Source organism: Pleurodeles waltl, chromosome 3_1 (genome assembly GCF_031143425.1).
Source record: "Pleurodeles waltl isolate 20211129_DDA chromosome 3_1, aPleWal1.hap1.20221129, whole genome shotgun sequence".
NCBI lineage: Eukaryota > Metazoa > Chordata > Amphibia > Caudata > Salamandridae > Pleurodeles > Pleurodeles waltl.
Window position 1 is genome coordinate 1,784,569,384 of NC_090440.1, and position 23,888 is coordinate 1,784,593,271.

Genomic DNA, 23,888 nt, shown 5'->3' on the forward strand with positions numbered 1-23,888 from the left:
ACTTTCAGTGTGCATGCTAAAGCGTTATTACTAAAGAGAAAACACTTGACTGCTCGGATTATTGTGTGTTTTTTTTCCTAATTAGGCCACATACGTTTATTGCGGTACTCCTGTGTGTTATGATTTATGTATGTATGATGAATGTAATATGCAGTAAGATTTTTCCTTGAAGTTTATGGCAAACCTAAAATATAAAGGTTATGAGGAAAAGCCATAGATAAATTGCTTTATTGATTGCATGTTTTTAGGCAGTGTGACATTTGAAACTAATAATTACTGTTAATACACATTTGTTATATTCTTGCATCTGTGCGTGTCTAGCAAAATTTGCTTGTATATGAATATTTTCATAATGGTCTTTGGAAAAATCTTAAAGATTTTTATGATCAAAACTGAATGCTTGATGCTTTACCCTTTAAGGTTTTGAAGATAAAGTGCAGCAATAGAAAACTGAATTTGGAGTAATAAAGCATTAAAAAAAAATTATGGGTGGAATGCTTGAAATATGGTCAGCCACTGCAACTATTCAGGATAGAATACCATCCCAACATTCTTTTTGCACGTCATGCTGCCTCAGTTTGGACTCGGCCATTAGCAAATTCGTCTTGACACTTCACCAACCAAGGTGTGTGAGGACCATTGCTCCTGAATTTCAGGACTCCTTTTCTTTCCTCTTATTCGGAACAGTGTACCACTTTATATTTGCATACTATTGGGAGAACGTACACTGGACCGCCCAATTCTCCTTTTTTTCCCCCCCCTTGTGTTTTGAACTTCTCCAATAGGAACAGTCCATCCTGAACTGCCAGGCCGGGTCTTTCCTGAAATGGGACACGAGCAGCCCAAGATCCATGTCATCCTGATTGAAGTAGAGTTAAGACTGATTTGTTCATGGTTTGGCCCAAACTGAGGTGAAATAGTTGGCTATAGGACAGTGTGTTAGAATTCTACCCTAAGCGTTTGCCAGTGGCTAGACTTATTGTAAGCATTCCTCCCAGCACCTCAGTGTATATGAATTTGAAAGTAAGTCTTGACATTTTGAAGAGCATTATACATTGGTTGACTGATTCCTTTTTTCCAGTATGATCCCTTTGTTGAGCACCGTGCACCGAAGATTGCAGATCGGGAAGATGAATACAAAAAGCAGCGGCGGATGATGATCATTTCGCCTGAGCGCCATGATCCATTTGCACTTGGTAATTTATGGTGAAGCCTGAACTTCTATAGATACACATGTGTGAAGTGTAATATAATTTAAACTTTAGACCTTTAATTTACATGCATATCTTGAAAAAAATAGTTATTCATAAACTCTGTATTTTTTTCCATTACTGACTAGACGTGGGCGCACACTGTCGAGGTGCTTTACACTCAAACATTTTGAAGAAGGTTCCTTTTTCGTTGAAAATGAGACTAAGAGCCCATTCTACAGAAACTCAAAGGGTTAACGTGTTATTGGTCCATGCAGTTTTGGATCAGAAGTGGCTATTCTACTATTCCGAATATATGTTAGTTTTGTACTTTTTAAAATACAGTGCCTCAAAAAAGAACACCTAATTATTGACATTGTAAGATTATGTAGGAATTGCATTCATGCATAATAGAATCTGAGACCAGTACTTAATTATGAGTCTGTTTTACCAGTATTAGTATGCAAGTGAACGCTTGGGGCATGATGGAAGCTTTCATCTGGTGAGTGAGTTTGGCTTTCAGCTAGGGTGTCTGTTTTTCTTAAGTTATTTCCAAAATTAGAAATTTCAGCCAACATGAATTAGTAGGGGTATTTTTTTTTACGTGCTTAATTGTAATTGATATGAAGATGTTTGTCAGAATTCACAGGCCCATACTAACTGTCCTTAATTTCTTTCCCACAGCAGTACTGCTATATGCCAGTCCTGTCTGCATTCTTAAGGGTGCAGTGCAACACCATCCTGTGTAGATTATGGTGACAAAGTAATCTAAAGGAAGTCCTGTCAAAGCTGGTGTCAGTATGACACTGCGTATTGGGCATGGTCATCAACATGTTTCAAAAGCAGGTGCTATGCAATTTGTATAGCTACTTGTTTATTTTCTGTAGGTTAATGCTTCCACCATAATATTTGACTTTTGATTATGGCTTCTGTAGAGTATAAAGTAGATGCTTACTTCAGGCAACCCTAATTTAAGCCCCCCCTTTAAAGGCTTACTTGAATGGGTAATGAGTTCCGGCCTGCTTAAAAAGTCATAAAACCTTTAAAAGTAAAGGTGAGGATAAATACAACCTCTAACTTAATGTTTGAAGTTAAATTGAAGCCATATCATGCCTAGAGCTACTGAAAGAAGACCTTTTGGACCAGATGTGTCGGAAATAGTTTCTGCAGAAATCACTTTTTGGAGCCATATTTAGGCTGAAGTTAGTAATGTCTGGGAATGTTTCCACTTATGTGAGGCAATGTTTGAGTGTGCATATCTATCCAAAGTGTTACTAATGGTAAAGAGATAATTTTCTAGGCTTCTATTCTGCTGCTTGAAGTCGATCTGCTGATGGAGACAGAGGCACGCAAGTGTACGTATTCCGGAGTAGCAACCCAGGAACCCATCACCTCTCAAGACTACTGTGTTGTGCCATTTTATTGTTTCTATCTGCATAAAATCTTTGCTTTAAAGTGTAGTTATGTTTGTATTCTAACAGGTAACATTGATCGGCAAACTGATGTCGAGTAAGATACTTACATTATTTTAAGAAATTGAAAAGACTACCTAAAATATAAGTGCTTATCGCTAAGAAAAGATAGAATAGGGTGATCTTTTTATTTTTAATCATACTGTGTACTCATTGTTTTGTTATTGTTGCTGTTCTTTTCTGCAGGAGGCAAGACTCCCGATCCTACAATGAATGTTAGAACGTTCAAGGATGTGATGTATGAACAACACTTATCAAAAGAAGAGGTGTGTTGAATTGTAAATTAATACACGTTTAAAAATATACCCGTATGTATCATTTTTCATGCAAGCATTATTTGCATCTTATGCAAACCGATAATATGGAAAGAGAAATTTGTATATCTGGGCAGTCTAAGCACAGATCTCATGGTGAGATCTGATTGGCTGTCAGCACTTCAACCAGGAAGTGCTGGAAGCCATCTTGGAACCAATATACATAATAGCATGCCATTGAAATGCATTGTGGTGAATGTCATGTTTTGAGGATCACACAAAAGGACGTATAAAGGATGATAACAGATTCTAGTTCAAATATTAATTATTTATTGATTGTACTATACTAATTTCAAGAATTGTGGTGTGTATTAGTGTGCTTTTACTGTGTGAAGAAGCCTTCTGCTGGGATTTCATGAATTATGTTAGAGAGAAAACTGTGTTCTCACGATTATGGAAGGTGCGCCAAAAGCTAAAATGAGAGCTTATTTTCTGTAAATTCACACTCCCTTTCTCCGCCATATGAGAATGGCGACTTGCATTCTCAGTAAATCATGTAGTTCCAACAGGACGCTTCCCAGACTGTTGAAAAGAACAGCCGTAGTGCTAATAGTTTTACTTATGACAATTGTGGCACACCTGAAGCCATCTTGATTGAGTCAAACTGGTAAAACTTAAAATATGTAATTTAGAAAGAAACAAAACGAGAGGGTTATTTTTGCCTTAGAAATTATGGGTAGTGGTATAGAAAGAAAAATTAGGACATGATTTTGGTGAGTTGTCAAATATCTTCCTCTTCTATTTCATTAAAACATTCTGACGTGCGGACTGAAACATCCACTTTCAACACCAGCAGCAGACTGGCATTTAACTCCCTGGTGATCAGCAGCTTTACTACAATGTTCCAGTGAGCAGCTAGAGTAACATTCTGAGTTTATGCCAAGTGGGGCACATCTGAACACCCTCTTGATGGAATCGAAATGTAAAGCTGGAAGCTGTTTCCACTGAAGATACTTGTAGGAAGTTGGCTCTGTATGTGCTATTTCAAAGTAAGGAATAGCATGCACAGAGTCCAAGGGTTCCCCTTAGAGGTAAAATAGTGGTAAAAAATAGATAATACTAATGCTCTATTTTGTGGTAGTGTGGTCGAGCAGTAGGCTTATCCAAGGAGTAGTGTTAAGCATTTGTTGTACATACACAAGACAATAAATGAGGTACACACACTCAGAGACAAATCCAGCCAATAGGTTTTTATATAGAAAAATATCTTTTCTTAGTTTATTTTAAGAACCACAGGTTCAAATTCTACATGTAATATCTCATTCGAAAGGTATTGCAGGTAAGTACTTTAGGAACTTCAAATCATCAAAATTGCATGTATACTTTTCAAGTTATTGACAAATAGCTGTTTTAAAAGTGGACACTTAGTGCAATTTTCACAGTTCCTGGGGGAGGTAAGTTTTCGTTAGTTTTACCAGGTAAGTAGGACACTTACAGGGTTCAGTTCTTGGTCCAAGGTAGCCCACCGTTGGGGGTTCAGAGCAACCCCAAAGTCACCACACCAGCAGCTCAGGGCCGGTCAGGTGCAGAGTTCAAAGTGGTGCCCAAAACACATAGGCTAGAATGGAGAGAAGGGGGTGCCCCGGTTCCGGTCTGCTTGCAGGTAAGTACCCGCGTCTTCGGAGGGCAGACCAGGGGGGTTTTGTAGGGCACCGGGGGGGACACAAGTCCACACAGAAATTTCACCCTCAGCAGCGCGGGGGCGGCCGGGTGCAGTGTAGAAACAAGCGTCGGGTTTTCAATGTTAGTCTATGAGAGATCTCGGGATCTCTTCAGCGCTGCAGGCAGGCAAGGGGGGGATTCCTCGGGGAAACCTCCACTTGGGCAAGGGAGAGGGACTCCTGGGGGTCACTTCTCCAGTGAAAGTCCGGTCCTTCAGGTCCTGGGGGCTGCGGGTGCAGGGTCTCTCCCAGGCGTCGGGACTTTAGGTTCAAAGAGTCGCGGTCAGGGGAAGCCTCGGGATTCCCTCTGCAGGCGGCGGTGCTGTGGGGGCTCAGGGGGGACAGGTTTTGGTACTCACAGTATCAGAGTAGTCCTGGGGTCCCTCCTGAGGTGTTGGATCGCCACCAGCCGAGTCGGGGTCGCCGGGTGCAGTGTTGCAAGTCTCACGCTTCTTGCGGGGAGCTTGCAGGGTTCTTTAAAGCTGCTGGAAACAAAGTTGCAGCTTTTCTTGGAGCAGGTCCGCTGTCCTCGGGAGTTTCTTGTCTTTTCGAAGCAGGGGCAGTCCTCAGAGGATGTCGAGGTCGCTGGTCCCTTTGGAAGGCGTCGCTGGAGCAGGATCTTTGGAAGGCAGGAGACAGGCCGGTGAGTTTCTGGAGCCAAGGCAGTTGTCGTCTTCTGGTCTTCCGCTGCAGGGGTTTTCAGCTAGGCAGTCCTTCTTCTTGTAGTTGCAGGAATCTAATTTTCTAGGGTTCAGGGTAGCCCTTAAATACTAAATTTAAGGGCGTGTTTAGGTCTGGGGGGTTAGTAGCCAATGGCTACTAGCCCTGAGGGTGGGTACACCCTCTTTGTGCCTCCTCCCAAGGGGAGGGGGTCACAATCCTAACCCTATTGGGGGAATCCTCCATCTGCAAGATGGAGGATTTCTAAAAGTTAGAGTCACTTCAGCTCAGGACACCTTAGGGGCTGTCCTGACTGGCCAGTGACTCCTCCTTGTTGCTTTCTTTGTTCCCTCCAGCCTTGCCGCCAAAAGTGGGGGCCGTGGCCGGAGGGGGCGGGCAACTCCACTAAGCTGGAGTGCCCTGCTGGGCTGTGACAAAGGGGTGAGCCTTTGAGGCTCACCGCCAGGTGTCACAGCTCCTGCCTGGGGGAGGTGTTAGCATCTCCACCCAGTGCAGGCTTTGTTACTGGCCTCAGAGTGACAAAGGCACTCTCCCCATGGGGCCAGCAACATGTCTCTAGTGTGGCAGGCTGCTGGAACCAGTCAGCCTACACAGCTAGTTGGTTAAGTTTCAGGGGGCACCTCTAAGGTGCCCTCTGTGGTGTATTTTACACTAAAATGTACACTGGCATCAGTGTGCATTTATTGTGCTGAGAAGTTTGATACCAAACTTCCCAGTTTTCAGTGTAGCCATTATGGTGCTGTGGAGTTCGTGTAAAACAGACTCCCAGACCATATACTCTTATGGCTACCCTGCACTTACAATGTCTAAGGTTTTGTTTAGACACTGTAGGGGCACAGTGCTCATGCACTGGTACCCTCACCTATGGTATAGTGCACCCTGCCTTAGGGCTGTAAGGCCTGCTAGAGGGGTGTCTTACCTATACTGCATAGGCAGTGAGAGGCTGGCATGGCACCCTGAGGGGAGTGCCATGTCGACTTACTCATTTTGTTCTCACTAGCACACACAGGCTTGTAAGCAGTGTGTCTGTGCTGAGTGAGGGGTCTCTAGGGTGGCATAAGACATGCTGCAGCCCTTAGAGACCTTCCTTGGCATCAGGGCCCTTGGTACTAGAAGTACCAGTTACAAGGGACTTATCTGAATGCCAGGGTGTGCCAATTGTGGATACAATGGTACATTTTAGGTGAAGGAACACTGGTGCTGGGGCCTGGTTAGCAGGGTCCCAGCACACTTCTCAGTCAAGTCAGCATCAGTATCAGGCAAAAAGTGGGGGGTAACTGCAACAGGGAGCCATTTCTTTACAATACTGCAGTAAATGAGGAAATTGGGGAGATTCATAACAAATAACTCTCCCGATTATTGCCACCAGAGAATTGGCACAAATGCAGCACAAATCACCCAAACGTAGCCCAAAGACATGTGAAAAACGCTCACTTTTTTTTGCAGTTTTATATATCTCGTAAACTTGACCCACCGGTATTGGAGTGCTTTACACATTACACATGGGCACATTCATTTTGTGTTTTTTGCATGAGGAGATTAAGTGATTAGCAGTCAAGGCAGGAGGGAGGAGACAGGGGCCTGCGCATGGAAAACTGAGGGCAAGGAGCCAGGAGCAGCAAGCTGACCATGGAGGGCAGGCGAGGATGGGCATTGGAAGCACAACACACCATGGAGGGCAACAGTGAGACCTTAATGGCATACACACAGATAACATAGGGTATCTGGGAGGGGGGGTGGGGTCGGATAGCATGCTGACCATACAGGGCACGTGGTAGGCATGTGGCAGCACAGAAGACCAGGCATAACAAGCAGGAGGGTTGGTAGCACAACAGCCATGGTGGACAAGAGGGAGTTCTTGATGCACCCTGTGTTTCCGAGGCAACGTCACAAGAGGCCGAGCCCCTTTGAGGGTCTATTTTCTGAATTGCTGATACCCTTCCAGCTCCCTCTGGCGTGCCTTCAGGCCCAAAGGATCTCAGAGGTCTTTTTTGGGTTACCTGCCGATGGGTCGGCTCTCAGCTCCATCTGCACCTCCTTAATCAGTCAGTGGGTCCGCCCTGACGCGGGTGCCAAATTCCGGTATGGCACCAAAATCCGTGCTGGTACCTTTGCTATTAACGCTGGCCAGGATGCCATCGGAGGATACCTATGTTCTTGCAGTCCTTTCTGATTCTAGGCCAAAATTTGTCTCTTTCCTGATCAAGGTTGTGTATACAAACTCCCAATCTGATTTATACCGAACCATGTCTCCACCTTGGAGCCTCACCCTAGCTCTCCTACAACTTTTTGGTTCTGACTCATCATAGTCGCCCATGCTTTGGAGATGACAGTGGAGATGAGGGTGATTATTTTCCCCACACTGTGAAAATAATATGTACATGGATTTGCAGGAGGCCAGAGAGTTAGACACTTACTTTGACTCTGGGTTGTGTTCTCCCCATTAACCATCAACAGAAGAGTGCCTCCTTTGCCATGGTGCTGAGACGGGCTTCGAGGTATTGGGGATCTGGTCTAATGCCACCCAGGTTTTGGTAGGAGACTGCAAATTAACTGTACTGGTGGCCTAACAGAGAGCACATAATTTCACAAGGTTACTGAGGTGGAGTTCTCAAGAAGTCTTTCTTTGAGTCTCATTCTGAATTTAGGAGACTCATGTATGCTTTTCTCCTCCCCGACTTTTGAAGAAGTTCAGGAACGACCAGACCAAAGTCGTCCTTGGGTATGGAAAGTGTGGTTGCTGGAACCTCTGGGCATGAGCATCTGCCCTCTGATCAGGTTACTCCTTCTGAATGATCTCCTGTCGCAGCAGCAGGGCAATCTGCACCTCCATGTATAAAGAGTGAACGTGCAAGTTGGAGCTTTTGGTCTTCTTCCTAAAGTTGCATATGTTATCCTTGCTGCCGGGTGTCCCTCAGTCTAAATGCCCGTAGCTGGGACAAATTAGTAGTCTAGTGTGGCACCCGCAATACAGAACCATTGTAGGCTAAACTGTCAGATGTGTTGTGGTTTGACTTGCTGGGGGCACCATTTATGGCTAATTGCCTGCCCTTTTGGAATTTTTATGTTCACTGCAGGCACTATCTTTGTTCAGATCACCTGTTGTGATGTGGTTTCTCCTCCAAAACCCTTTGTGCTGCCACATTGGGAATCTGAAGCTAGTACTCCCTTCCATCATTTATTATTATTATTTTTATTTTTATTATTTATTTTTAAACAAATGCACAGTTATTCTGTAATTCTTCTGACTTAAGACTTTGTTCTTGATCGCTGTGACTTAGGCTTGTTGTATGAGTGAACTCCAAGCTTTCTCAGTGAACCCACCTTACACTGCCTTTTCCCAGATAAAGTGGTGCTGAGGAAAGGGCGTCTTTTTTTAATTTTATAAAAAAAACGTATTTTACCATTGAGCAATGTTGCTCTTCAAACTTTATTTTCTCCACCTCTTCCATCTAAAGAGGTCCCAAAGGTCTGCACATGAATAACTTTACTATTTTCTCTTGGGTTTGAGTGTTCTGTGTTTTTTATTTATTATTATTATTATTATTATTATTATTTAACACACTGGCCTTTCTGCTTAAAATGCATATATTTTTATTAAATTCCAATTGCAATGTAAATTGGCAACCTGAGAATATCTGCACTTGTTCTACCTGTATGTGCCGTTTCCTTTAACCTGAATGTCTTTTAGTCTGATATGAACTGAACTTGAACCTTCTTTTACCTATTAAATCTGTTACCATATTTTGCCTTAATTTACTGGAGTGTATTGGAGGTTAAAAAACATTTTTTTTTCCAGAGAGAAATTAAACAACAATTAGCTGAAAAAGTAAAGTCTGGCGATCTGAAAGTTGTCAATGGTACAGCAGCATCCCAACCACCTTCAAAACGTAAACGACGTTGGGATCAAACAGCTGATCAAACTCCTGGGACACCTGGCTCCACACCGAAGAAGATGTCCAGCTGGGATCAAGCTGAGGTCGTTGTATTTAAACCGTTGTGTACTTTAGTGCTGTCGAATTATACTGATAAGAACACTCTGTACAGCTTCCAGCTCACTGAAACTGTAGTTCTTACAGTCATATACAATTATATTTTGTCTTTCATGTCTTTTTCTTAATATTTTACTAATCTTGATTATTTTAAACTGTGCTTCATTATCGTAATAAAAACACATTTAGCCCAACCCATGATTAGAAATATTAATACAAAAAAATGTAAAGTCTAACTTTGATAGCCAATAGGTTAATCAAGGAATCTCACCCAGATTCTTAAAAATTTTGGGAAAATTAAGTGTTGCCCAATGTATTTTTCTGCACCATTTATACACAGTCTGTCCACAGATTGGGTATATTTTGTCCTTAGACACTTTATAAAATTCCCCTTATCCATCGCCGAATCATTCAAATTATACATTGTGCTAGGTTAACACCTCCCTTTACCTCACACTACAGGTAACATTAGATTATTTTGCAATGTTGACTTAATTCAGGACTTGCTATCAGAGCCCTTGCCTCTTTTCGTCCTTCACTATCTAACATGATCTTCATTTACATTTAATTAAGCATTAAAAACACTATTATTTTAATTACTCTGTGACTTTGCCTTTGCCTTTATGGAATAAGGGATTTGATCTCTGCTAGTGTATTGTGTCTTGGTGTGTAGGTATTGGCGGCCATGACTGTCAATACCCCGAATATTGTAATAAAGGTTAAAGGCAAACCATTCAACATTCAATTGTGTTCAGTACACAGTATTTCATGATTTGTGGTCATGACTCCCTGCTTAGAGTTAGAGTACTTATTTTTAGAACCTATTTGGAGAATATTGACTTAATTGCTGTAAATAGTGGATGCTCACCTATGCTGATTAGGAGTTTGCGTGAAACCATCTTCAGAAGGCTGAGTCTTAAAACTGACTTCTGTTCTTGGTAAATAGTGAGTGTTCCTTGTGGATATTTTTCTTACCCGTGTCTAGAGCCACTAATTGAATAACCAAGCTACTCTTCTTGGGCACTTGACTTTCCAGGGACAGAGACGTTATATAGTCAGTGCTTAGTTTAGGTGGTGGGAGAGACCTGTTTAGAACAGGACAGTAAGGAGTGCATTAAATATTGAAGTTGTATTGTTAATTAAATAGAAAAGGACTCATGGAAAATAGGGGTTCACTTATTAGTGATACTAAATTCAGAGGGTGCTAGTACCTCATTTGTGCCTCAATCTAAATGTAGTAATGCCTTTCATTTGCTCTATTTGTATAATATTGAGCCATAGGGCCAATGTTGTCCTGCAGGGGAGTATCCGTGTGTTCTCATAGAACTTAAACAGCATATAGGATTGTACTTTTTTTTTTTTTGCTTTCTTTTTTTAACTACAAGTTAAAGACAAAGGTGCCAGGCTTAAAACCACAGTGTATATTTTGGATGTGTGTATAGTGGATATGTAGCCTTCTATTCTAGCTTTTGAATAGTAAACTTGGTGCAGGCTTTGGCAACTGTGTGTTAGAGTCCTTTTTAGCTAAGTTTACAGCAAAACTGTTCCAATAAATTCAGTCCAAAAATGCCTCACCCAAGCTGTAGGAGTGGTACTGTACAAGTTCTTTTAAGGTTTAGCAATTGATTAGGCATTGGATAAAGTGGCCACTATTTGGTAGCTAACTTGAGTGCCATGTGAACTGAAAATAGCTGGTTGTCAACCTTTTAAGGTTTCTGGGCACCAAGTGCCCCACAGCCTCAACTAGTAGTAACTTCAAACTAGTATATTTAATCTTTTTTCATACGTCACCTAAATATGGCTCGTTTTCAGAACGGTATCAGAGGGTTCACGTAGGGTCTAGAATTGGGGTCAGTGCTAGACCCCAATACCTAGGGTGGAGAGGAAAACATTCTTTTAAGTCCAACTGATGTACAAAATCTTTGCACTGAAGGGCCAGTAAATGTGTATCCAAAATATTAACTCTTCTTGAAGTCTCATGATGGTGCATATTTATAGAGTCTTCTGTCCTTATAGAGCTTTTGCAGTATGAAGTAGAGGTCTGGCTGATCATAATCAGCAAAAGTAGTGTTATTGGTTGGAGTAATTGTCAAAGATATGAACTACATTTTTGTTAATTGAAAGACCATTTGTGGCACACAGGTAGGGGCTGAGCTTTAATGGAGGGGGGGGGGGAGAGGGGTGGTGGTGCGGCAAATCAGCAGTGATAATACTAATACACAAGTACAGATTACCACGTCTCAGAAGCACTAGTAACAGTGGACTCCTATTGGGCACTTGACTTTCCAGGCACTCTAGGAAGTTGAAGGAGCTATAAAGGCAGTCGCCGCTTCACACGTTAAGTGAGTAGACAAAGGCACAGTGAACTCAACAGGTAGTGGCAATCTGAAGATTGGAGCAAGCCCATATATTTTATATTTATATGCAACTTTTTCGCAATAACATCCTTATGGGCAATATTGGTTAAATCTCTGCTTTTTTAGGTCTCTGTTTTAAAGCAAACAGCATAACCCATTAGATGTTGCATGGGTTTGGAAAGATTATTGTCCTTCAGTTGGCGTTGATTTGTATCCTAGAGCACTTTCAGTGTAATTGTATGTAATGCTTTGTGGTACACTTTAGGAGCACTTTACCTCAAGCAACACGTTATAATAGTTACATGAGTGTAACACAACCCCCCCACCCCAACAGTCTTGTATCCCTTCACAAATGCGCTGTACCTGCACCGTGTGATCCAGAGGAATTTTTGTAAAACAAAAAGTGAAGAAAATTGAAATAGCAAAGGACAAATGTAATTGAGTTTTTTTTTTTTTTTTTTAAGACTCCTGGACATACCCCTTCTTCCCTACGGTGGGATGAAACTCCTGGTCGTGCAAAGGGTAGTGAAACTCCTGGTGCAACACCAGGCTCCAAAATCTGGGATCCGACACCCAGCCATACACCAGCAGGTGCTGCAACCCCTGGCCGTGGTGACACACCTGGCCATGCTACTCCTGGTCATGGTGGGGCTTCTTCAAGTGCACGGAAAAACCGCTGGGATGAAACTCCTAAAACTGAAAGAGGTATGTTTCTACATTAGTTTTTGTTGCACATACACATATTCCTATTCTTGCAATGCGAAAGTGTTACACTGTGAACTTCCTAGTTTTAGTCTTGCTGCTGTAATGTAGTCTGCTAAGCATGGAAAAGTGGAAAACTGACAACATTTTGAAACGTACTTTTAAAAACGGTGTTAGATTAATTTGTGGTCATTGAATATTATGCAAATAGAAACTGACAGTTGTAGAAAAAGTGCCTCTTTTTGACATGGTTACCCCCCATTTTTTATTTTGGTATCTGTGGTGATTTCGACTGAAAGTACACTGGGCTCCTGCTAACCATGTCCCCAGTGCCAGATCTCTTTCCCTAAACTTTAGAATTGTTTCCCCTAATTGGCAAATCCTTTAGCATCCTCTGCGAGTCCCTAGTGAATGGAACCCCTGGTACCTAGGGCCTAAGGTGGGTCTCGAAGGGCTGCAGCATGAATTGTGCCACCCTAAAGGACCCCTTGCTAAGAACATACAGGCTGCGTGCCTTGGTGCACACAAAAGTGGAAACATGACCTGGCACACAGTTTGTGTGTCGTGTTCCCGAACATTGCATGCAATATATGTAACGTCACCCCTACAGTAGGCCTTACAGCCCTAAGGCAGGGTGCATTATATTACATGTGAGGGCATATCTGCAGGAGCAGATATGCCCTATGTCTTTGTCAATTATCAGGCATAATAAGTGGCTAAGGAAGCCATTTTAAAGGCATGTGCTGGACACTGCTATATGATGGCCTTCACTGAAGATAGGAATGTTTATCAAACATCTCGTATTGGTGAACCCACAGTGATGCCAGTGTTGGATTTATCTAAACATTTAGCCGAAGGGCACCTGGGATGTGCCCCCTGACACCCTACAAGCCTCTGGTGTGATTGCTTACGGATTTCTGCCACCTGAGACACGGTTTTTGCCCCATAGGGTGAGAGCCTTCTGCTCTCAGGAGGCCTAATCAAAAGCCTATCCGGGAAAAGGGTGTAACACCCCCTCCCACAGGATGACCTGCAGATTAGCCTTCCTAAGGTGTCAAGCCTCAAAAGACTGCTGACTTTGAATGCAAATCTGGCTCCCCTCACAGGAGAGGAAGCCAACCCCCCCCCCCCAGACCAGAGCCCTCTTGGCACCTGGGCAGGCAGGAAAATTAGGCAGTCAGATACGCGTGCCACCTACAGGCTAGTACCCCCCCCCTAAGGTGGACTACTGCAAGTGATCACCACATTTCAGTGATGGTATACCTAGGAATTCTGGACAGGATTATGCCCACTTCCCACAGGGAGTGGTCATATAGGAGGAGTAGCCGATTGACTACTACCCTACACACCCGTTGTGCCCCTAAATTCAGAATTTAGGGGAGCACTTGGCTCCAGAGAAGCAGATCCTGATGACATTAAGAAGACCAAGGACACAGAAGAGCCATGAAAGCAGAAGAGGAGAAAAGGGGCTGACCTCGTACCAACCCTGCCGGCCTGTCTGCATCCCTCGTCGAAATCTGCACGTGAGTTGACTCATCCTGCAGCTGTGCCTCCAGAAACCCGAGAGGACTGCCTGCCCATTGGAAAAAAAAACTCAAGGCCTTCCGTGAACAGGGGACCTGTCCCCCAGCAAACTCCAAAGAAGGGACTCTGAAGCTCCGGAACCGCCAAAACCCGACACCTAAAGTCACCACAACACCCACTGTCTCCTACCCGAGCTGAAGTGGTTAGGCAAGTACCCTCTTTTGGCATGTTTACGCCTTATAAAAAAAGAGAGAGAGACACAACACTTTCTCTTTCACTCTCTTTCACTCTCTTTCTCTCTCTTTCTCTTCTCTTTCTCTCTCTTTCTCTCTCTTTCTCTCTCTTTCTCTCTCTTTCTCTCTCTTTCTCTCTCTTTCTCTCTCTTTCTCTCTTCTCTCTCTCTCTCTCTCTCTCTCTCTTTTCTCTCTCTTTCTCTCTCTTTCTCTCTCTTTCGTCTCTCTTTCTCTCTTTCTCTCTCACTCTCTCTCTTTCTCTCTCTTTCTCGGATTCACTCTGATTCTGCTAATCAGGACCCAGTGACTTTTTTTTTTCTCTGTCTCTGTCTCTCGTTTGTTCTCTATCTCCCCCCCCCCCCCCCCCCCACCTGTATTCACTGTGATTCTGCTAATCAGGACCCAATGACTGTGCTCTCTCCCTCTAAATCTGTTTGCTTAGGACTTTTCACACCCCACAATTGGCGTACTGGTGCCCCCATATAAGTCCCTGGTATATGGTACGTGGGTACCCAGGGCATTGGAGCACATGGGTTTCCCCATGGGCTACAGCATGTATTGTGCCACCCATGGGAGCCCACGCAAAATGTGTCTTCAGGCCTTCCACTGCAACCTGCGTGAAAAAGTGCATGCACCCTTTTACTACAGGTCACTGTAAGTCACCCCTATGGGTAGGCCCTCTTAGCCCAGATGGAAGTTTGAAGGTACCTGTGTGTGAGGGCACTCCTGCATGAGCAGAGGTGCAACCCACAAACTCCCAGTTCCCTTTCACTGTGCATCTTAAGTGCGGGTAAACAGTTTTACCCGTGTACTGGACACAGGTCACTTCCTGTGTCCAGTCTCATAATGGTAACTCCGAACCTGGGAGTGTTTGTGTAGGAAGTTGGCTCTGTATGTGCTATTTCAAAGTAAGGAATAGCATGCACAGAGTCCAAGGGTTCCCCTTAGAGGTAAAATAGTGGTAAAAAATAGATAATACTAATGCTCTATTTTGTGGTAGTGTGGTCGAGCAGTAGGCTTATCCAAGAGTAGTGTTAAGCATTTGTTGTACATACACATAGACAATAAATGAGGTACACACACTCAGAGACAAATCCAGCCAATAGGTTTTTGTATAGAAAAATATCTTTTCTTAGTTTATTTTAAGAACCACAGGTTCAAATTCTACATGTAATATCTCATTCGAAAGGTATTGCAGGTAAGTACTTTAGGAACTTTAAATCATAAAAATTGCATGTATACTTTACAAGTTATTGACAAATAGCTGTTTTAAAAGTGGACACAGTGCAATTTTCACAGTTCCTGGGGAGGTAAGTTTTTGTTAGTTTTACCAGGTAAGTAAGACACTTACAGGGTTCAGTTCTTGGTCCAAGGTAGCCCACCGTTGGGGGTTCAGAGCAACCCCAAAGTCACCACACCAGCAGCTCAGGGCCGGTCAGGTGCAGAGTTCAAAGTGGTGCCCAAAACGCATAGGCTAGAATGGAGAGAAGGGGGTGCCCGGTTCCGGTCTGCTTGCAGGTAAGTACCCGCGTCTTCGAGGGCAGACCAGGGGGGTTTTGTAGGGCACCGGGGGGGACACAAGCCCACACAGAAATTTCACCCTCAGCAGCGCGGGGGCGGCCGGGTGCAGTGTAGAAACAAGCGTCGGGTTCGCAATGTTAGTCTATGAGAGATCTCGGGATCTCTTCAGCGCTGCAGGCAGGCAAGGGGGGGTTCCTCGGGGAAACCTCTACTTGGGCAAGGGGAGAGGGACTCCTGGGGGTCACTTCTCCAGTGAAAGTCCGGTCCCTTCAGGTCCTGGGGGCTGCGGGTGCAGGGTCTCTCCCAGGCGTCGGGACTTTGGATTCAAAGAGTCGCGGTCAGGGGAAGCCTCGGGATTCCCTCTGCAGGCGGCGCTGTGGGGGCTCAGGGGGGACAGGTTTTGGTACTCACAGTATCAGAGTAGTCCTGGGGTCCCTCCTGAGGTGTTGGATCTCCACCAGCCGAGTCGGGGTCGCCGGGTGCAGTGTTGCAAGTCTCACGCTTCTTGCGGGGAGCTTGCAGGGTTCTTTCAAGGCTGCTGGAAACAAAGTTGCAGCCTTTCTTGGAGCAGGTCCGCTGTCCTCGGGAGTTTCTTGTCTTTTCAAAGCAGGGGCAGTCCTCAGAGGATGTCGAGGTCGCTGGTCCCTTTGGAAGGCGTCGCTGGAGCAGGATCTTTGGAAGGCAGGAGACAGGCCGGTGAGTTTCTGGAGCCAAGGCAGTTGTCGTCTTCTGGTCTTCCGCTGCAGGGGTTTTCAGCTAGGCAGTCCTTCTTCTTGTAGTTGCAGGAATCTAATTTTCTAGGGTTCAGGGTAGCCCTTAAATACTAAATTTAAGGGCGTGTTTAGGTCTGGGGGGTTAGTAGCCAATGGCTACTAGCCCTGAGGGTGGGTACACCCTCTTTGTGCCTCCTCCCAAGGGGAGGGGGTCACAATCCTAACCCTATTGGGGGAATCCTCCATCTGCAAGATGGAGGATTTCTAAAAGTCAGAGTCACCTCAGCTCAGGACACCTTAGGGGCTGTCCTGACTGGCCAGTGACTCCTCCTTGTTTCTTTCTTTGTTCCCTCCAGCCTTGCCGCCAAAAGTGGGGGGCCGTGGCCGGAGGGGGCGGGCAACTCCACTAAGCTGGAGTGCCCTGCTGGGCTGTGACAAAGGGGTGAGCCTTTGAGGCTCACCGCCAGGTGTCACAGCTCCTGCCTGGGGGAGGTGTTAGCATCTCCACCCAGTGCAGGCTTTGTTACTGGCCTCAGAGTGACAAAGGCACTCTCCCCATGGGGCCAGCAACATGTCTCTGGTGTGGCAGGCTGCTGGAACTAGTCAGCCTACACAGACAGTCGGTTAAGTTTCAGGGGGCACCTCTAAGGTGCCCTCTGTGGTGTATTTTACAATAAAATGTACACTGGCATCAGTGTGCATTTATTGTGTTGAGAAGTTTGATACCAAACTTCCCAGTTTTCAGTGTAGCCATTATGGTGTTGTGGAGTTCGTGTTTGACAGACTCCCAGACCATATACTCTTATGGCTACCCTGCACTTACAATGTCTAAGGTTTTGTTTAGACACTGTAGGGGTACCATGCTCATGCACTGGTACCCTCACCTATGGTATAGTGCACTCTGCCTTAGGGCTGTAAGGCCTGCTAGAGGGGTGTCTTACCTATACTGCATAGGCAGTGAGAGGCTGGCATGGCACCCTGAGGGGAGTGCCATGTCGACTTACTCGTTTTGTCCTCACTAGCACACACAAGCTGGTAAGCAGTGTGTCTGTGCTGAGGGAGAGGTCTCCAGGGTGGCATAAGACATGCTGCAGCCCTTAGAGACCTTCCTTGGCATCAGGGCCCTTGGTACTAGAAGTACCAGTTACAAGGGACTTATCTGGATGCCAGGGTGTGCCAATTGTGGATACAATGGTACATTTTAGGTGAAGGAACACTGGTGCTGGGGCCTGGTTAGCAGGGTCCCAGCACTCTTCTCAGTCAAGTCAGCATCAGTATCAGGCAAAAAGTGGGGGGTAACTGCAACAGGGAGCCATTTCTTTACAGTTTGGTATCAAACATGTCGGAATCCAATACTGTTGCCTGTGTTAGTTGTATGATTACATGCTATCTGGCGGCTGCCTAGAAGCAGCATTGCTCCTACTAGTCTTATGGGGTTTTTCCAGGCAGGTGTTACATGGCTTGTGAGGGGTAGCGTCCCTAAGCCACTGGTATTCTTTGAAGGGCACATTTGGTGCCCTCCTTGCATAAACCGGTTCACACCAGTCCAGGGACTCCCAGTCTCTTCTCTGGCATGTAACTGGACGTTCCAGGGGTGGTACCCAGAGCTCCTTCAGGTGGCCCCTTGATTCTGTCATCCGGAATCCAAGGTGGGCAGAGGTCCCTGGGAGCATCTGAGTGGCCAGGTCAGGCAGGTGACGTCACAGCCTCCTCCTCATAGGTGGTCACCCTCCTAGGTGACCAATCCCCTTTCCTGGGTTATTTAGGGTCTCCCTCTCAGGTGGGTCATCAGATTCGATCTGTACGATTCCAACAGGACTACTCTGCATCATTTACTTCATCTTCTGGGCACCAGGACTGCAACTGGACCCTCCAGGCACTGACAATCTGCAACATTGTTTCTCCGGTTCCTTCCAGCAACTGCAAAATTTCCCTGGTTGGAGTGAAGGAGTCACTCCCCTGCATCTGCAGGCACCAACTGTAACAATGACCGGCTTTGTGGATCCTCTCTCCTTCGGAACTGCATGGATCCTGTATCACTGGTGGTGGTCTGGCGTGGCCGACTTGGTCCTCTCTACCAGCTTTCCAACTTGGGAGACGGTACGCCCTTGCCTCTCCTTGGAGGGCAGTACCCCTGTGCACAGCTACTCTTGCAGCTACAAAGTCTTGTTTGTTCCTCCTCCAAGGGATCTTCAGGGTCTGTGTAGCCCAGGTCCCCAGCACTTTTTCCTGCAAAGCACAATCTCCTTCCTGCCTGCTGCTCCAGCGACGCAGGACTCCTCTTCAGATGTGCTGAATGGGTCTCACTGCGACTCCTGTATCTTTTTGTGACTCTCCCAGCTGCTGAGGGTCACCTCGGACTCCTCTCCTTGAGTCGAGTCGCCCTGGACCTTGCTTGTCCTCTTCAGACTTGCAAAGCATTCTTCTATGACTCTTGCATTTCCCAAGCCTTGTTGGTGGTTTTCCAACACCACTAACTGACTGCATTACGACCGCCAACTTGGGACATCACTTGCAACACTTCTGCAACTCCTCTTCTACTCCTGTGCTGCACTGCTGACTTTCTTCATCCACTGTCGACCTGGTCCTACATCCACAAGAGGGTGGGTAGTGGCTTTTGCTGCAGCCGGACACTGCAACTCAAACTGGACTTGGTCCCATTTCTTTTGCAGGTCCTCTTCTGTCAGGATCCACCTTTGGTTTCTTCCAGTCTTGTCTGGGTCTTGCACAGTCCCTTTCCAAAGTCCCCCTGTTAGTTTGGGGGAAAACCAGGTACGTATCTCTTCTCTCCTGATTATTGAGGGGCACCCTCGTACTCACCTCTTGGGGGTTCCTAGTTCCTTCAGCTCGCCTCTACTGATTCCACTTCCTTGGGTGAGGGCTGCCTTTCACATTCCACTTTTTAAGTATATGGTTTGGCCCTCCCCTAGGGCCCTCACTATTTGTTATTGCTTTTACCAAAGCTTATGGCTTTCTATGGTAATTCCTGATTGCCAATGTGTATATAATAGTTTGTTTACTTACCTCCAGTTGGGGTATTGCCTGTATAGTTTTTGTGTTACCATAATAAAGTACCTTTTATTTTTATAACACTGTGTGGTTCTTTCATGTGTGTAAGTGCTGTGTGACTATTGAAAAGCATTGGGTGCCCAATGCGGTTTTGCACACTGCACCCGGCCACCCCCACGCTGCTGATGGTGTACGACTGATGCTGCCTTGTACCTTGCCCACTACTCATCTTAATTCTTGTAGATTGGTCTTGTAAGTCGCTGTACCCTACCTTGTTGAACAACTTGTTTTTCCTTCCGTAGGATACAATTGCACAGTGTCCACTTTCTAAAGAGTTAAGAATTCCTATTTAACAACATACTTACCTGAACGATTTTTCTCGGGCCAGCTTCCTTCAACCATGTTTACTGTAAACCAAAGTAGTGCATCATAGCTACCAAATCTATTATTCCTGGAGGACCTGTTTAATGGAGGGCTAATGGATAAACTTTATATATATATTTTTAAACATCTTGAGCATTGTCAGTGCTACTCCACAAATGTGACTTATCAACATTAGCAATTATTCAGCCTTCCCATAATCTTGAAAATTAAAGCTTCAAACTCATTTCCTCTCGACTGATTTTTTAAATTTAGATATTAGTGTTATTTATAAATATGTACAGCTTTCTAATCTGCACATTAGTACTTGGCAGACTGCAAGATGTTTATATTAGCTGTTTTTTCTTTTTATCTGGATAAGTGGACCTTCTATAGATTATCCACTCAAAGTGAACATAAACGTGCTGCATATCATACTGCTTAACCCAAATGAAGAGGCACTCCATAACTGAAGCACTTTGTAAACTAATGCAGTAGGGTGCTTGAAATTAATGCTCATGTTGAGAAATGTATGGGTTTTCATTTAATATCGGCTCTTTTGTTCATATTGCGGTCCAAGATTGCTTTTACTAAATCAGTCCACAATCTGGTGTCTTGTCAGTGGCACTATATGTTAAATTTAAGGCTGTCATTAGGAGCTTTTGTACTGCACTGCAGATTTGTTGAGAAATGGCCATGCAGAAAAGCGATTTGTTAATATTCAGTTTCCATGTGCATTCTCTTCGAAAAGACACTTTAAGGGAACAGAAGTTCATGGTATGCTTAAACATTACGAAAACACGGTTCCAGAAAATTTCTCTTTTGAAGAGTTTTAAGGCAGTGAGTAGTTACTAGGCAGTATTGTTTTTGGGTATAGCCATGTAACACTAATATCCAGGGCCATTGTACTGGAGTACTCAATTTGAATAGCCATTGTATCCTCTTTAGGCTTGACTGCCGAGTGGTAAAACATTTTTTTTTTTTTTTTAAGATGTAGCTACTATCCCATCCAACAAGTCTTGGGTTCTTCAGGGAGGTGGGGGTGTTACGGAGTGGGGAGGTGAATAGGGGATGAGGGGCAGTCCACAGTTAATTACAGACCTGGCTGGTATGATTTTCAAGGGTTATTGAATTGTTGGGCTATTGAATCTCACATGTTTTTCTTTTACATTCCTTTTTTTACCCCCAGGATTTACTGGTCACAGTCCATATTTTCTGGTGTGGTGGCACGCCCATACAAGTCTGGACCCGTCAGTGCTTGTTTTGACATTTCTGGCTTCACCCACAATATTTCCTCACCCACGAAGGCTAGATATAATTGGAAATATCTTTGGAATCTGTGTGACTTCCTCCGTTCAGTGCAACCAGATGTCACACTAGGTGAGGGTGTTGGTTGTCAGCCTCCTTATCCCACTGGGGCCGACGAATGGGAGAGAAATGCATGGGACAGGCATGAAACATGTTAGGATAAGGGCCTCTATCATCCAATAAGTGACATGATGCAGTAACTCAGGGGACCAAAGGCTACTTTCTTCATTCTGGGCAGCCGGTTCGTAGTGACCATGTGACTCGCTGTCTAGGTTTTTGCAGTTTGTACCGCATATCTGATCTCCTCTTGGCAGACACATTTCAACTTCTTGGTGAGCAGATGTTTGTTTTTTTGCTAGTCGCAACCTCAGGGCATCTCTGCAAGCTTTCACCAAACTTGGACCTAGTTTGAAAGGAAGGCTACAGCCCAGTAGAAATTAAGGTCTTAATTGAACAACTGCATAAAATACTGATGTCAAGTTTGTGACCAGGTCTCCCTCAAATTTGTTGTTTGATGTATGAGGATAAAAGGGTTGATGAAGCAGCAAAAAGTACGTCATAATGCAATGGGAGTGTGATGATCTGTTGGTTTGTAGCAACGACTTTGCACCCTTTGTCCAAACCAAACCTTTAAATTTGAAAATGGTATTTCCTTGTGGATATGGTCCTCTGACAGATCACGCATTACCGAAAGGATTCAGGCACCGACTTTCAGTGAAACTAGGCCCGTGTGCTACTTCCACAGACTTGATTGCACATGTTGCACACTTGAGAGGGACAAGATATAAAAATACACAATCTGAGAAACATTTCTACTAACCCAGTAGAAGAAATTGGAGTGGAGTCCCTTTGCTGAGAGGAACATGTTGAGTTGTTTCTAACAAAGAGGATTTAGGTGTCTATAAATTAGTACAGGTATGGCATTAACTAGCATTCTATTTCTTTGGCTGTTTTTTTTTATTGAAAGTAAAACCAAAATCTGCAGCATTTTTACAGTTAATACCATAATATGGAACATAATGGATTGCTTCCTTTGTTTGTGGCTGTTTTTACGGTCTTCCTTAGTTTCTCACTCTTATCATTAAGATGTTTTTCTTTGATGTGCTATGATTTTTTTTTTTTCCTTCTCATGGGCTTTTTGGTTGTATTTAGTAAAAAGTAAATCATTTTTTATTTTAGATACACCTGGACATGGAAGTGGTTGGGCTGAGACTCCCCGCACAGATCGAGGAGGGGAATCTATTGGAGAAACTCCAACTCCTGGTGCAAGTAAAAGAAAATCTCGTTGGGATGAAACACCAGCTAGCCAAATGGGTGGCAGCACTCCAGTTTTGACACCAGGCAAAACACCAATTGGAACACCAGCCATGAACATGGCAACTCCTACACCAGGTCAGTAGAATGCTGTAAACCCAGATATTCTCAATCAATAGTCTTAAAAAGATTCTGACTCCGTGTATTTAGTTAACCTGATGTTTACTATTTGTTTTAGCCAGACTAAACTGTTAACCATATCAACTAGGTATATTACCTTAGAATATTTTTATTATTGATTGATTGTTTTAAAACCAAACAAAAGTTTAAAAATGTCAGTCGTTAAGTGAGGATCTCGCAGTTGGGATGAAAAACTGTTTTACAATACAGCTTCAGGTCCAGTGGTTTTTTTTTTTTTTTTTTATCCTTTAGAAGAAGGTGTGTGTTTCAGTGTTGTAGTCTGCACCTGCGAAATCTGTTTTCTAGTCTCGTCTGCTTTGGCTTTTTTCTTCTCAAGATTGGTCACAAATCACACTTTTAACAGTTTTAAACTCATTTTCGTACTGTTCCTTAACGCACAGGCCACATGATGAGCATGACTCCCGAGCAGCTACAGGCTTGGAGATGGGAGAGAGAGATTGATGAAAGAAATCGCCCACTTTCGGATGAAGAACTGGATGCCATGTTTCCAGAGGGTTATAAGGTAATTATAGATCATGGATAGCTATATGTAGGGATTTGAATAAGCAGGTTGTACTGGGTAAAATGTCACTTCTATCTATGATGGATACAGGAAAGCATACTGGTTTTATTTAAAGACAATGCCTGGTGAAATTATGAAGTAATTGGACAAGTCCCCAGAGTACAAGGGTAATATAATAACAAAATGCCTACCAGTGAAAAAAACACTAATTACTTTTTATATAAAAACAATAAAGCCAGGAAATGATAAAACATTCTGTCTCACAAAGGGTTTTATTAAAAATGTCAAACAGTAAGCAGCAGTGCACAAAGGCTATTTTCTAGAGAGCATCAGTCTCCAAGGCTCTGCATATTACATTGTCTGCTTTTGGGTCTGTGATTTTAATTCAGTACCACCTGATTCGTTTAGGAGACAAACATATCCAGACTAATCTGCTGGCTTTGGCTCAGAAATTCTCTGGTGTAGATCTTTTTAATTTTATACCACACCACATTACAACTCATTTATCATGTAGTCTGCTTTGTACTACTACAGCTACCTAAAATTCTACTGCAGTTTTTTTAAATACCTCTTGCTGTCAGCCTAATTGTCAAGTATGTAAGGTAGCTGCATGAAGAGTAAAATGAAACATTTTTCACATCACATATGTAGGAAGTTGGCTCTGTATGTGCTATTTCAAAGTGAGGAATAGCATGCACAGAGTCCAAGGGTTCCCCTTAGAGGTAAGATAGTGGCAAAAAGAGATACTACTAATGCTCTATTTTGTGGTAGTGTGGTCGAGCAGTAGGCTTATCAAAGGAGTAGTGTTAAGCATTTGTTGTACATGCACACAGGCAATAAATGAGGAACACACACTCAGAAACAATTCCAGCCAATAGGTTTTTGTATAGAAAA

General features: G+C 44.0%; 1 protein-coding gene across 4 annotated transcripts in view; it reads left to right on the forward strand.

Moving 5' to 3' along the window:
- Positions 1–23,888, forward strand: part of SF3B1 (splicing factor 3b subunit 1) — a 457,301-nt gene that overhangs the window by 35,012 nt on the left and 398,401 nt on the right. The window contains exons 4-9 of one of the 4 annotated variants that reach the window (XM_069225830.1): positions 1,082–1,196; positions 2,849–2,928; positions 9,118–9,300; positions 12,132–12,372; positions 22,217–22,429; positions 22,873–22,994. In XM_069225830.1, coding sequence (XP_069081931.1) covers positions 1,082–1,196; positions 2,849–2,928; positions 9,118–9,300; positions 12,132–12,372; positions 22,217–22,429; positions 22,873–22,994 — 954 coding nt within the window. Of the gene's footprint in view, positions 1–1,081; positions 1,197–2,217; positions 2,661–2,848; positions 2,929–9,117; positions 9,301–12,131; positions 12,373–22,216; positions 22,430–22,872; positions 22,995–23,888 lie in introns of those variants that run through there. The other 3 variants (XM_069225831.1, XM_069225833.1, XM_069225832.1) reach the window with 3 other exon arrangements.